This window comes from Typopeltis vanoorti, chromosome 8 (assembly GCF_054136105.1).
Source record: "Typopeltis vanoorti isolate ZY-2024b chromosome 8, IOZ_Tvanoo_1.0, whole genome shotgun sequence".
Lineage (NCBI taxonomy): Eukaryota > Metazoa > Arthropoda > Arachnida > Uropygi > Thelyphonidae > Typopeltis > Typopeltis vanoorti.
The window spans coordinates 109334746-109347811 of NC_143556.1; the positions used below are offsets into that span (position 1 = coordinate 109334746).

Here is a 13066-nt window from a genome sequence, read left to right on the forward strand (position 1 = left end):
AAAATAAAACATATATTTGCTATTACACGAACATCTTTGTTAAAATATAAACGGTTATCTAAAAATGAAACGTGAACTCACTTGATCTTTATCGAAATATAATTAATTCAACATTACTTTTAAACCTAGACGTGCATGTGAAAAATAAATAGCTTTTAGTGAAAGAGAAAATAAATATAATGGACTTTAGTATATATATATATCTTTATAATGCATAGAGCAATTTTAAATTTGTTCAGATGGAAATATAAAACGAAAACAAAACCAAGTGCCTTTTATTCGTTTTAATGCCCATCTCATTCTCAAGAGATCGGTAAATGTTTTGACGAATTCTCCGTGGACATTGTATTTTTCAAGCAGAACTATCTCTTTCGTTTTAGAAAGTGAATTCTCTTGTTTTATCTAGTTTAATGGATCACATTTGCCAACCCGAGTGGTTCAAAGGTAGTTAAATTAAAATATCTGACATATGAAGGGTATTCTTGAAAAACTTTATGGATGAGCAGCCATCTACTTACTCTTTTGTAACTGCTATCATCCTGATAAGTACGTTTATTCAAGGTTTTAAGAATCACTACATATTAAAGTTTCTTCATCCCGACATGATCAATTGATCAATCTGGAATAAAAGAAATTTTAATATGTACAAAGATTCAAAAAACCTTGAATAAACACACTTACAGCTTTTCCTAAGAAGTTACCGAACAGTAAGTAGATTGTTTGTTGTTCATCAATAACATTTTCAAGAAACCTCTTCCTAGGTAGAAGATACTTTCATTTAACTACCTCTGGACTTCCCGAGTTGGCAGTTGTGATCCATTAAACAAGCAATATCACTTTTACAGACTGGAGAGATGCTTCTACTTGAAAAATATAATGTCCACAAGGGAATTACTGGCACTATTTTTCTGAACTCACGAGGAGTAATGCGATAAGTTTTAAAATGATTAAAGGGCTTGTTTTATTTCACTTTATTCATTTTTCTTCTGATTTCAACGCATTAATAGTTGTTTTTAAGAAATATGTGGAAGTCCTAATATTCATGTTTAAAAATGCATTCATTCGGATATCTTAATAGCAGCTTCGGGTACAGTACAGAACTTGCTCGGTTCTTAGAAGCACATTATGTAATTTGAAGTTGAACTACAGCAGGCACTGATACATTGTAAGTAATTTACAAAAAAAAAAGGTATTTTTTTGTTTCGCAATAAAAGAATTTATATTTTAAGCTAAACTAAAACACTACCAAATTTACGAAAAATAGTAAATAATATACGAAATCTGTTAAAAGATCTGGAATGCAATATTTCGAATAAAATAACTGACTGAAATTACCTACTATTCTATGCTGTCCTCTCGAAGGTGTTCAGATAATTTAGATAAGCTCACCTTTCGCATTACAGAAAACTTTACGATAACTTTCCGGAAGTCTGTATTCTGAACTAGTAAATTAATGCCTGCGATTGTTTGAATCGTGATAATGCAATGAAACTTTCTTCCATTCTGTGCTAAGTTCAGGTTCACAAAACATTTTGGAGGGGAGGAAATCAAATTTCAACAATGAGGAAAAGACAGAATAATCTCGTCGTTTTATTAGAGACAAAGGGATGAAAAGAAAGAGGATTAAGGCGAAATTAATCAATAGTGCAATTCTCCTTTCCTCTCAGCTAACCGAGCATATTATGATGTGTTTGTTTTCGCAGAGGTGTGATATTTCATTATTTGCTTATTGGCGAATATTCTACCTTTAATCATTATTAACAGACCTCAGTTTTGTACTTTGAAAAGTATCGAAAAGTATGCGCATTGTTCCCTCTATGGAAGTAAGTTTTTATATTCACAGCGTTTTTTTTTTTCGTTAGAAGCAAGATTTAACGCACTCACACTCATACTGTGATTTTACACAAATCCAAAGGAGATCATACTTTAAACAGTATTACATAAGTTACAGCTTAGAAATTCTTTATGTATTTAAAAGCTATAACGGATCGTCGAAAGGAGATTTTTTCAGACCTCCCTACTATACAAGCTAATCTCTAAGTTTAACCAATAGACTTAGAAATAAAGCAGCCTTAACTTTTATAAACTGAGCAACCAAGTTGGGCTTTGTAATTAAGTTCAACTGAACCACAGATTCTGTTCACCTTAAAGAATTCCGTATTAACTGAAATGCGTCATTTTATCTATCAGCAGAGAATTACTTTCTTTTAAAGCTTCTGCAGTTGTTCGTGTTAAAGTAATATATGCACGATATTCTTTATGTCAAAAGTGTTATGTCAAAAATAACTAAATAAAAAAATAATAATATTTCACGCTGTTTGGTACATATTGCAAATAGGGAGGATGTCAAATAATAGGAAGAATCTTCAGTTTTCTCCTATTGGAAACAATGTTCCAAAATATTCCATATCACTGAAGTGGTAAGTTGCATGTTTGAACCGGGAACGACATCATGCAAAGCGTACAAACAATTCCACTTCTGAATCATTCAGTGGATCAACATAGTCTCACCTAAAATCACAGGGTTATCTGCATGTCTTTTTTAGTAGGTGAGGTATCGCCTCGCAACATCCGGCAAAGCATACACACCTTTAGGTATTAATTGAATATGGAAAAATTCAAGTTTAGCCAAAAATGCTAATTTTATGTAGGAATACCTCTAATAATACATTAATTCCATGTTTAAAAAATAAAATAATAAAAATAAATTTCTACTAAATACAAATAGACAAAATAACTGGTGAATTTTATATGAAATTAACCTTACCCTAAAGTTATCACTCATGAAGCAATAAATAATTGGATTAGCAAAACTGTTTGCCATGGATAACCAGTGACAACCAAAAAATGCTGCCACGTAGCCGTAAAATTCCTGATCACTGTAAGACATTATCATATCTTTCTTGAAGTACACAAGAAGGTTAAAGATGTGGATGGGCAACCAGCACAAGGCGAACAGAAGGACAACAATAGCTAGCATTTTAACTACCTGTGAAATAGAATTAAATTAAAAGTTAATATTTAAATTAATTGTATTAAAGTAGAAATAATAAATCACATATACTTCAAACTTTAAAACAGTATTTAAATGCATACATTTTCACACTTTTGTAGAAATGTCTACAAATATCCTTATACATCGAATCTATTTTTGTATTTCTCAAGGAAAATATGCTAAAATATGAGATTTATATGTGATCGTTATGCAAGCTGTCGGAAGTTTTGTGTCGAATTGTTTTATGGATGCAAATATAAGATGTATCTCACATAAGATCTTTTGTAGTATAATTAGTAAAATTTTTATTTTATTTTATTTTATCTATAGATTTGTTGTGATTCTGAATATGAAATTATTACTATGAGTTAGAAGAGATTAAACGAATAGCGATCGCACTCGTAATATTAATTTTTAATAATGTAATTTTAGTAGTACTTTGAATTCCATCATGAAATATTCTTGCACTATGAAAAAATAATAATAATAAAGCATACAGAAGACAGGAAGACCATCGTAAAGATCGTATAGAATTAATACCTCAATTCAATGACGGTTTATGAATCTCTGAATGAATGACAATAGCAATGTATTTTATAATAATGAGGTATTTTTCTATAAGTAAATGTTAATTGCACCTAGCAAGAGCATTCCTCTAAGACAGAAAATGCATTATTCTCTTTAACTGCCTTTTCTGGATTTTCAAATTTTCGCACATATTGTTGCGATATCAAAAATGAAACCATTCACGCCCTATTGACTCATTTTGTTAAATAAGTTTAATAATCGATAAATGAAATATAAATATATAAATATAAATTTATAAAATATAAAAATATAAAAAATTATAGAAAGATTAGCAAAACAAGTCTTCTCTGCCAGATTTGCAGGAAAAAGACCCAGAGGAAGACCAAGATATAGGTGGAGTGATACAGTAAAAAGTTCCTTAAAATATAGAAATATAAGATCTGATAATGTTGGGGTCTTTACAGGTAGCAGACTGATTTGGAGGAAAATTGTAGATAGGAAGTTAGTAATGATGTAAATTTTTCATGTAGTACTATCATATCCTGTTACACCCCTTAAGGGTATATATAGGGAATTTGATGATGATGATAAAAATATATTAATATATATTGTTAACACTTAACACTTAGAAATTCCTCATATACTCTGTCCGGCCATTTCAAATGCTCACATGCATTACAAAAACTCCAGTGAACTAATTTATAATGTGATAGTTAAAAGTACGTGAAGTGATGCACTGTGGTTATCTTACTGCGAGACGATTTAAAGCTTCGAATTCCTTGGGCATTACCGATTTAAAAATTGTATGCAGTTTCATCTCTCTGTTAACATTACCGGTAGTAAGAGTCGATCCTATCGATCAGCTTTAGAAGTCGTTATGTTTGTGCATTTAGTAGCTACTGCGTGTTGAAGAAGAATAATAAATCAGCTTTAGGGATGGCTTACGGTGGGCAATTCAAAAATAGTTACAAGTTTATTTTTTGTCTGTTTGTTTTTTGTCAGTAAATTTACCAGTGCCCATTGTAGTTTGCTTTTCTGCTCTTATCAGAAGTAAATTTTGAATTTTTAATCAATAAAAACATCTATTTCTTTTCTAGGATAAATTACTTTTTATGAGATAGGCCTTGTTCAAGATGATAGGCATTGTCATGCTTATCTGAAGTGGTGAGTTGTAATTTTCGAACTGCCCTTTCTGTAGTGATCTTTATTATCGGTATGATTATAGTCACTGGCAAAGCTGAAACCTTCAATTAAAACCGTGAGTTGCCATCCAACAGCTAATACTTTGAGAGAATGACAACTACTTGTCCTGGCTGGTTACTTCAGAAAATATCATATTACTAATCTTCATTTCTCTGCCAGGTTTCTTTTTGAAAAGTTGTTAAGTAGTTGATCGAGATGATCAAATATCTGTTCTTAGTATAGTGGAAAATTTAAAGAATAACAAATGACAGGTATCCTAAGGTAGCTCTTCTCTCCATTGTCACGTTCTGTGTTTTGTAGATCTGATGAATAAGTAGTGATCTACTGGCATGCTCATAATTATCCTTGGTTTGTGGGTGGTAAAGAATTTCGATTTTCCCAGGTTGGGGATATTTGTTTGTAAGAAAGTCAATGCATTTAATAACTCTGCTAGTTTAACGTATGGTTTATAGAATATCTGCGAATTCTCCACATCTCTCTCTTTCTCTCCTCATCAACGCGATTTACCTTACTGCATTCTTATTGAAGATAAAGAACAACATTCATACAACAATGGAAGATTCACATCACGTCGTCAACTATTATTACGATCTGCTAGACTATTGCTTCAAGTTACTGTGGAGCTTTCCCATAATATTAATAATGAAAAGGGAATTAATTTCCCTATAATATGAAATTCCACATAGCAATCGCTTTGCAGAAAGATTCAAAGCTATTGTCTCCCTAGGGAAGATATGGCAGCGAATTAGTTTTGCTCATCATTAAATATTGTGTGTATACCATCTCTAATTGTGTTAGTGTGCTTGTGGTACACATGCTCGAGAATATTATTTGTATAAAATTTAGCGAAATGGCAACATGTACAGGGTGTTCGGGATAAATTTGACAGTTTTGTAAGGAAAAAGAAAATCTTCTTTGTATCTATTAAATTTAATGAATTGACAAAAAAACATTACAGGCAGAGTTAATTACAATACTATCAACAAGATTTACTCAAAATAACCACCATTAGCATCGATCACAGCTTCAATTCTGCTTCGGAACCTCGAACAAGCTGATGCTACAGTCTCCCTGGGAAGGGACGCAAAAACTGTTTTAATTTTATCCATTAACTGGGCTTTTGTATTACTGGACGTGCGATTGGTGTCTTTTTCAACTGCGCCCCATACAAAATAATCCATGGGGTTAAGGTCTGGGGAGTTTGGAGGCCAAACATTTGGACTGGTGAAGTCGTAGAAATTTTCAGACAACCATTTTTGACTTTTCCCAGAGGTGTGGCAAGGGGCCGAATCCTGCTGCCATACATACGGCCTACCATTGGCTACCCTTGTTATCCAGGGCTTGACTACAGTTAGCAACTCCACGAACAAAGCCCGAATTCCAATGCCAGGGTTCTTCAACACCTGTTCCTGCAGATTTGCGAGGAATTCTGCTGTACGAACGCAATCAGATCGTCTGCTAGGGATCTTTCTTCTTGCTACATCCTCGTAGTCACCATTGCAAGTCTCTAGTTCATGCCTGATTGTTTTTACTGTATTCAGGGAGCATTGGGCAGCAGTCGTAATATCCTTATTTTGATGGCGGGCACGAATCATCATGATACAAGTTATTCTCTTCCATGATTCAGGTGGGTTACAGCTATCCATCCTTTCTGACATCTTGTATATGAATGAAGAAGGGTCCAAACTTTTAAATGAAGAGAAGTGTGTGTTAATACATGTAACTTACGGAAAAATATAATTAATTATAAATATGTCAAATTTATCCCGAACACCCTGTATATTATAGATTTAATATAAGAGTAATTAAATATATTGTATTATCACTTGTTTCTGAAGCGAAGTGGGTTATGTCTGGATACAACAGGAATGTTTTAAGGGTCGAGTTTTTTTCTTGAGTTTGGATGACCCCGAAATGTGACGTAATGAAACGTATGGAAGGAAACAAGAGCCATCTTGGAGGGATTTGATATAATGCAAAGAGAATAATTTAATTAAGTAATTCGATTGTACTTAAATAACATATCAGTGATATCTAATAACAACTAATAACACACCAAACTTCGTATTTAATTGTATTCTCCTTGTAAAATAAATTGAATAAAATAAATACTAAATTCTAGTTTTTGAGACTGACCCATTTCACCAATAAGAAACTAAGAAAAGAGCAAAATGCACATAAAAGATCATCTCGTTATATCTCTTTTGGAGTTGCTGAGGATAATCATTGTTTTATTGGTGAAAATTAAATTGCATTTGGTTTATGAGTCAATTACCGAACCATGGAAATAAAGTCCCACATCTCCAGAAGGTTATTTTGGTTACATCTTGAAACATCATTAACTCAGCCTAAAGGCCGAAATGTAATACCAGCCTGGATTTTTTTCCCTAGGTACAGAAAATTAATTTTCAGCTTCGTCCTTATAGTTTGAGATGAACTGTAAGATAGGGAAATAACGTTAAGAAAAACCATGAATTAAGGAATGTGAAAAGTCAAACGAATGTTAAGGTGGGAAATCAACACAAAAGTTCTAAAGTTTAATCATTGTTTGTCCTCGTGTCAGTGGAGTCGACAGGCCTAATTAAGGAATTTATGGGGCATTCATGATGTTTACTTGTCTTGAAAAGACTTTATCTCTCAGTTACAAACTTAATAAACAAAGTATTTTGAAATGTTTATACGCCTTCTAGTCACGATTAAAATCGAAACGAAGTCTATTATTACCCGATAGATACATTCCCAAGAAATTATTGGAATTTTTTAACTCGTCATTTTACTTGGAAAACATTTCTTCGTCATATAAATTACCTTTATTTTCGCCAATAGCTGCTGCTGGTCTCTTGCAGCGTCTGCATTTCCCGGTGAAGTGTGTCGCCACATTTTCCATCCAATGGAAGTATAAGTAAAGGTTAAAATAATCATCGGAAGAACGAATGTCACAACGAAGACTGCAAGCGTATATACCTGAAAAAAAAAATTCTTTTAACTTAATATTTTTAAAAATCTGTAAAATAACAAAAAAAAAATCAGCACTGCGGTAATTTAAAATTCTTCAAGTATTCAATAAATTCAAAAATATTTTCAAGACAAAAGGTAGACACCGAATATCTTCCAGGATTAAACAGTGAAATAAACATTTCTGTTATGTTAATAATTATGTTAATCGAGGTTTTTGTTTGTTTTAGAATAGTCAAAAAAGTATTTATGAAAATTAACGAATGTAGAAATGAAGTAATTTTTGTTTTCTACGTCATTACTTTTATTTATATAGTTTTTTTTTCTTCTTATTTTTTTCCTTTTGACCTTTTTCTATTTTCATATATTCCGTTTTATATATTTTATACGTCATTTGTTTACTATTTTTGTAGTATTCATTTAATAATTTAATTATTTATTAGTTTGGAAAGAACAGTATCAATCTTATCTAGTTTGCGAAGAATAGTTATCGTCTACTGGTGAGGGAGCCGAAAATCCTTCTACGCCATGAGGACGAGAAAGGATTTTCCCGTCCGGAAACATTTTTTTGAAATCCCAAAACCATGTTAACTTCTGCCTCATAGCTGCTTTATCATCCTGAACTTGCATTGATTTTTTCATCGTTTTACTTTAAAGAAAACTTCGTAACTATTATTAATCATAACTACAAATATAAAATACTAGAGTAAAAAATACCCTTTCGCACGCGCACACACACACACGCACGCACTTTAACAATTTAAGAATCTTTAAAAAGTTAAAGAATCGTCGGATCTTTAATCCGCTGCATTTCAGGTAACTTATCTGGTTACCAGAGCTAGAGGCAATGTTGAGTATTACTATCCTGAAAAGAAAGCAATACTCGACATTGCCTCTAGCTCTGGTAACCAGAAAACACAATACCATGATGAAGTTACTGATATCGATACACAAAGAGGAACACATCGGATACGTGACTTCATTTTTACAAAGGATGTCATTTTACAGCTTTTACTTAAGAAACACAAAATAACACTAGCACTTATCTCTCTCCGAGTCCGAAAAACGCCACAAACTATACCTATAAGAAGCTGCACAGCTAAATGTTAATCGAATATCACCGCTACAGAGAACAGACATTCCAGCCCGCATCACGTGTATTCCATTCTGCGTTGACGCAGAGTGTAATTTAATTTTATATAATTTAAAAATGTCTAACTAATGATTCAAGTATTTAAAATGGCTTTTTTTTTATCACATATGAAATATCCGGAAATTAATCAAAAGTTATTTAGTTAGTGAGAAGTTATCATATGAATACGGAGAGAAGAATTGGACTAATAAACGAACAAAATGAATTTGTTGACTGAGGTAGTTGCAAATTTTTATATTGCTAGAATGTTATTACGAAACCTTTTATAGGCGTATCGGGAAAAAAGTTATTTGTCGGAATTTGTTTTATAAATAGTTTTTCTAAAACGTATTGCTGTGTTATAAAACAGAATATATATCCAGCTAACATACTGATAATAAGAAATCCAAAGTAGCATACTTAAGAATCAATTGCAGTTTTCAGCGGTCATCCTTGTAAATTTTAGTGAAATCCACTTACAGTTTGCACAGTACTTTCTGTCATTTCATTGAGTTCATTAAAGTAAATTCGTAAAAAAAAATTACAGAATGTGAGCATTGTGTAATTTTATCATGAATTTATTTTAATAAATACTGTACAAGAAATTTTTCTTCTATTTTAGTAATATTGCCATTCGATACGATTTATCTCATGATTCTTCAAATATTTACTTTTATCGACCGACTCTTTAAAAATAAGGCAGAAGTGTTTTTTGAGAAAATAACAGTATCTTAAAAATACAACTTATTTCAGGGAAAATCCTACATAGTGAAAATACTATAAAATATCTTCGATAAAATAAAAACAGTCTAAATTACCTTTCCATCAAACTCCTCCCACACTTCGCTGCAATCGTACATTTCTTGGCCCGCCCATCGAAATTTTTCGGCCCTTCCATGCACAAATTGAACACTTGAAAGGCCAATGGCCGCTAACCATATGAGCGTTATTATGACTGGACCGCGCGACTTTGTCCAACGGGAACTCAATGGATACATTATGGCGTAGTACCTGTTGAATGATAAGAAAAAAATAATAACAATATTTGCTTAATGCTTATTAAAAATTAATATAATTTATTTTCTATTGTCTAAACTAAATGCATCCTAAGTATTATTTTAAATATATTTAAGGATAATTTTATTTATAATATATTTATTGTTATTATTAATGAGTTTTTGTGAAGAAACGTATCTTGCAGGTTTCATCCCTCAAAATACTATAATGAATTAAGAAGGCACGTATTTTGAAACCTTACATTTACAGTATAAAATAATAAGAAATTATGGCTGTCATAATAACGTCAAGCATGCAACTCTCTTAAACTGTGCAATATATTATAACAGAAATCAGCAGTGGCATGTTATTGTTTTCGCATACCTACTATCTCCCCGTCTGGCATTTATGTCAGACGGGGAGATAGTAGGTGTATGAAAGTAGTAGGTGTAGTAGCGTGAGTATGAAATACTCACGCTACCCATTTATGGCTAAATGGGTAGCGTGAGTATTTCAATAAATAGAATGGAACATTCCTTAATCTCATATTGCTACACTTGCTGGACTTTGAATACGAACTACATTTTAAAATTTTCGAAATTGACCTCCAGATGGCACCAGTATAGCACGAGGTTCTGCTGGATCTTGCAGATAATTGTGTTGTTTTGTCATTTGTTAGCTACATGCCATCAAAAAATTAGACTTCATGTAACTGCTCGAGCGCATCTAGTTCCGATTGAAAAAAAAAAAAACATAGCTTTCGAGATGTTACTATTGGCTTTCTGTGATGACTGAATATTAAGCAGGACATTCAGTAAACATGCGATTGATTTTCCAACTTCAAAAACAGAGTGACATCGGTTGTTGATACTGAACATTGGAGGCATTAATCGTTGGCAAAACAGATGAAAATATGAAGGCTGATCAAGGAATTTGCCATGAGAAAAGGAGCAACTCCAACGAAAAACGCAGCGACAATGAAGGTACAACACATTGATTCTTTTCATCACAACAACGTTCCCGCTCACTCCTATTCGTTTGGGAAGGAATTTCCGACTAAAATATAGCACGATTGTATACTTTCTTTTCCTCTAAATCTGATACAAGTGCGTTTTTCGGTGTTATAAAACTCAAGTTTGTATAGAAGAGAGAAAATTTCATGACAGCGTAAAGATAAAAAATAATAATAATAATAAATAAATAATAAGCTGTTCTTTCCGAGTTAAAAAACAAAGCACTTCTGCCAATGTTTTCAACAATGACGAGAACACTGCGCTGCTTTATATATTGCAAGGAGATGGGGGGGGGCTGCAATAGTAAACACTGTAAAAGGTATTATCTTAAAGTAAAACGATCTAGAAAATGTTGATCGCACTCGTGCATGAAACAGAATCTTTAAACCAAGTGTTAAACACTGGGCAAAGAGTCGATTATGTCTATGAAAAAGGGTGCATTGCTAAGTCATTGGTAAGAGGACATTTAAAGGAAAATAATTCTCGTTGGAGAGTTGTGATTGCAAAAAGAATTGGGCTAGACTAATTACACGAATTAAATACATAATCTTTAATTTACATTAAGCAGTGAAGATCATTTCTAATTAACGATTCTAATAATAATAATAATAACTACATTTACTTTAAACAACTTAATTTGAAAAATAATGCGAATAGTTTTAATTATTAATTTAGAATAGCAGACATTATAACTATTATTATATTAATAGATGTGTTATTTTCGATTTTTAAACATTATGTGTTAATGTTTAGTTCATGATTGTATTCAACAATGTCATAAAGAATATCTCATATGTGGATATCTCACATGTATAGTAACTGTAGCAGGCTGTAATTTAGATGTGAATAATTAAAAATATTTTGTCTTTCATGATTAGTGGAATTGTTCGTCTTCCTTTTACAATACTGCACAAATTCAACAAGTAATTTATAAGTTTAATAATTAAATCAGTAATATCAGCCAAGTAACTACTTCTAAACTGCAGCCACCTATCTGCTTAAGTACCGTTCATATTTATGAGATGGTTTTTATGACATCACTTATACACTCTGTCCAAAAAGGAGCCGAACTTTTCGAATACAGAAGAAACTTGTGGCGCCACCTGTTGTATCTTTTTGTTGTCGAAAGCTGCAACCATCATTAGTGTTGTTTCAACTGTTTATGACATTTGTTTCATTAGAAGTCAAGTTATAGTGCCAAGAGTGATAGTGTGTTTTGACGGATGATGGGAACATGAGTTTCAAACAGAGAGCTGCGATTGACTTTTGTGTTAAACTTGGTAAAGGTTTTACCGAAACGCATCAAATGCTTCAAAAAGCATATGGTGATCAATGCTTATCCCGTACTCAAGTTTACGAGTGGTTTAAGCGATTTCAAAGTGGTCGTGAGACGCTTGAGGACGATGAAAAGCCAGGCCCTCCAAAAACTGGACTGAGCAAAGTTAACATCCAAAAAAGTGCGTGATTTCATCAAAGAAAACCCGAAATCGTCCGTGAGATTATTGATTGAAGATGAATTGCGGATTCAAATATCAACTGTGCACAACATTTTGACCGAGAGTTTGGGCCTTTCGCGATTTGTTCCCCACAAGTTGACCGAAGACCAAAAAATGTATCGAATTGAACACTGCGAGGACCTCATTAAAACAGCTCGTAAGGACTCAAACTTCCTTGAAGCGATCGTCACTGGTGACGAAACGTGGTGTTTTGAGTATGAGCCCGAAACTAAGCGTCAGAATGCTGAGTGGAGACCACCAGAAGAGGGGCATTCGAAAAAAAGTCGCTTGGAGAAGTCAAAAGTAAAGACAATGCTGATTTGTTTCTACGATTCCAAGGGCATTATCCACAAAGAATTCGTTCCGCCTGGCCGAACTGTCAATGGTGAGTTTTATCTCGAAGTTTTGAAGCGATTGATAGCGATAATTCGTCGCGTACGGCATGAATATCGTGATGCAGGCAGTTGGTCACTTTATTTATTTATTTTTTTTTATTATGTTGGGCCCATATACAGGAGGTTGGCTGGTCAACCTATAGTACGTTACTACCGTATATGGGTGATGGGGTGTGAACTTATGAACTTATGCACGATAATGCACCATCTCATCGTTCGAACATTGTGAGACAGTTTTTGAGTTAATACGTTGGATCACTCACCGTATTCACCTGATTTAGTACACTGTTACTTCTGTCTCTTTCCCCGATTTCATTTGTCGATGAAACGAAAGCGATGCGACACTATTGAAA

General features: G+C 33.0%; 1 protein-coding gene across 1 annotated transcript in view; it reads right to left on the reverse strand.

The window, feature by feature from the left end:
* Positions 1–13066, reverse strand: part of LOC150104276 (RYamide receptor-like) — a 180374-nt gene that overhangs the window by 40021 nt on the left and 127287 nt on the right. The window contains exons 2-4 of the mRNA XM_090396451.1: positions 9632–9824; positions 7535–7690; positions 2768–2989 (exon numbers count right to left, since the gene is read on the reverse strand). Coding sequence (XP_090252577.1) covers positions 2768–2989; positions 7535–7690; positions 9632–9824 — 571 coding nt within the window. The remainder of the gene's footprint in view (positions 1–2767; positions 2990–7534; positions 7691–9631; positions 9825–13066) is intronic.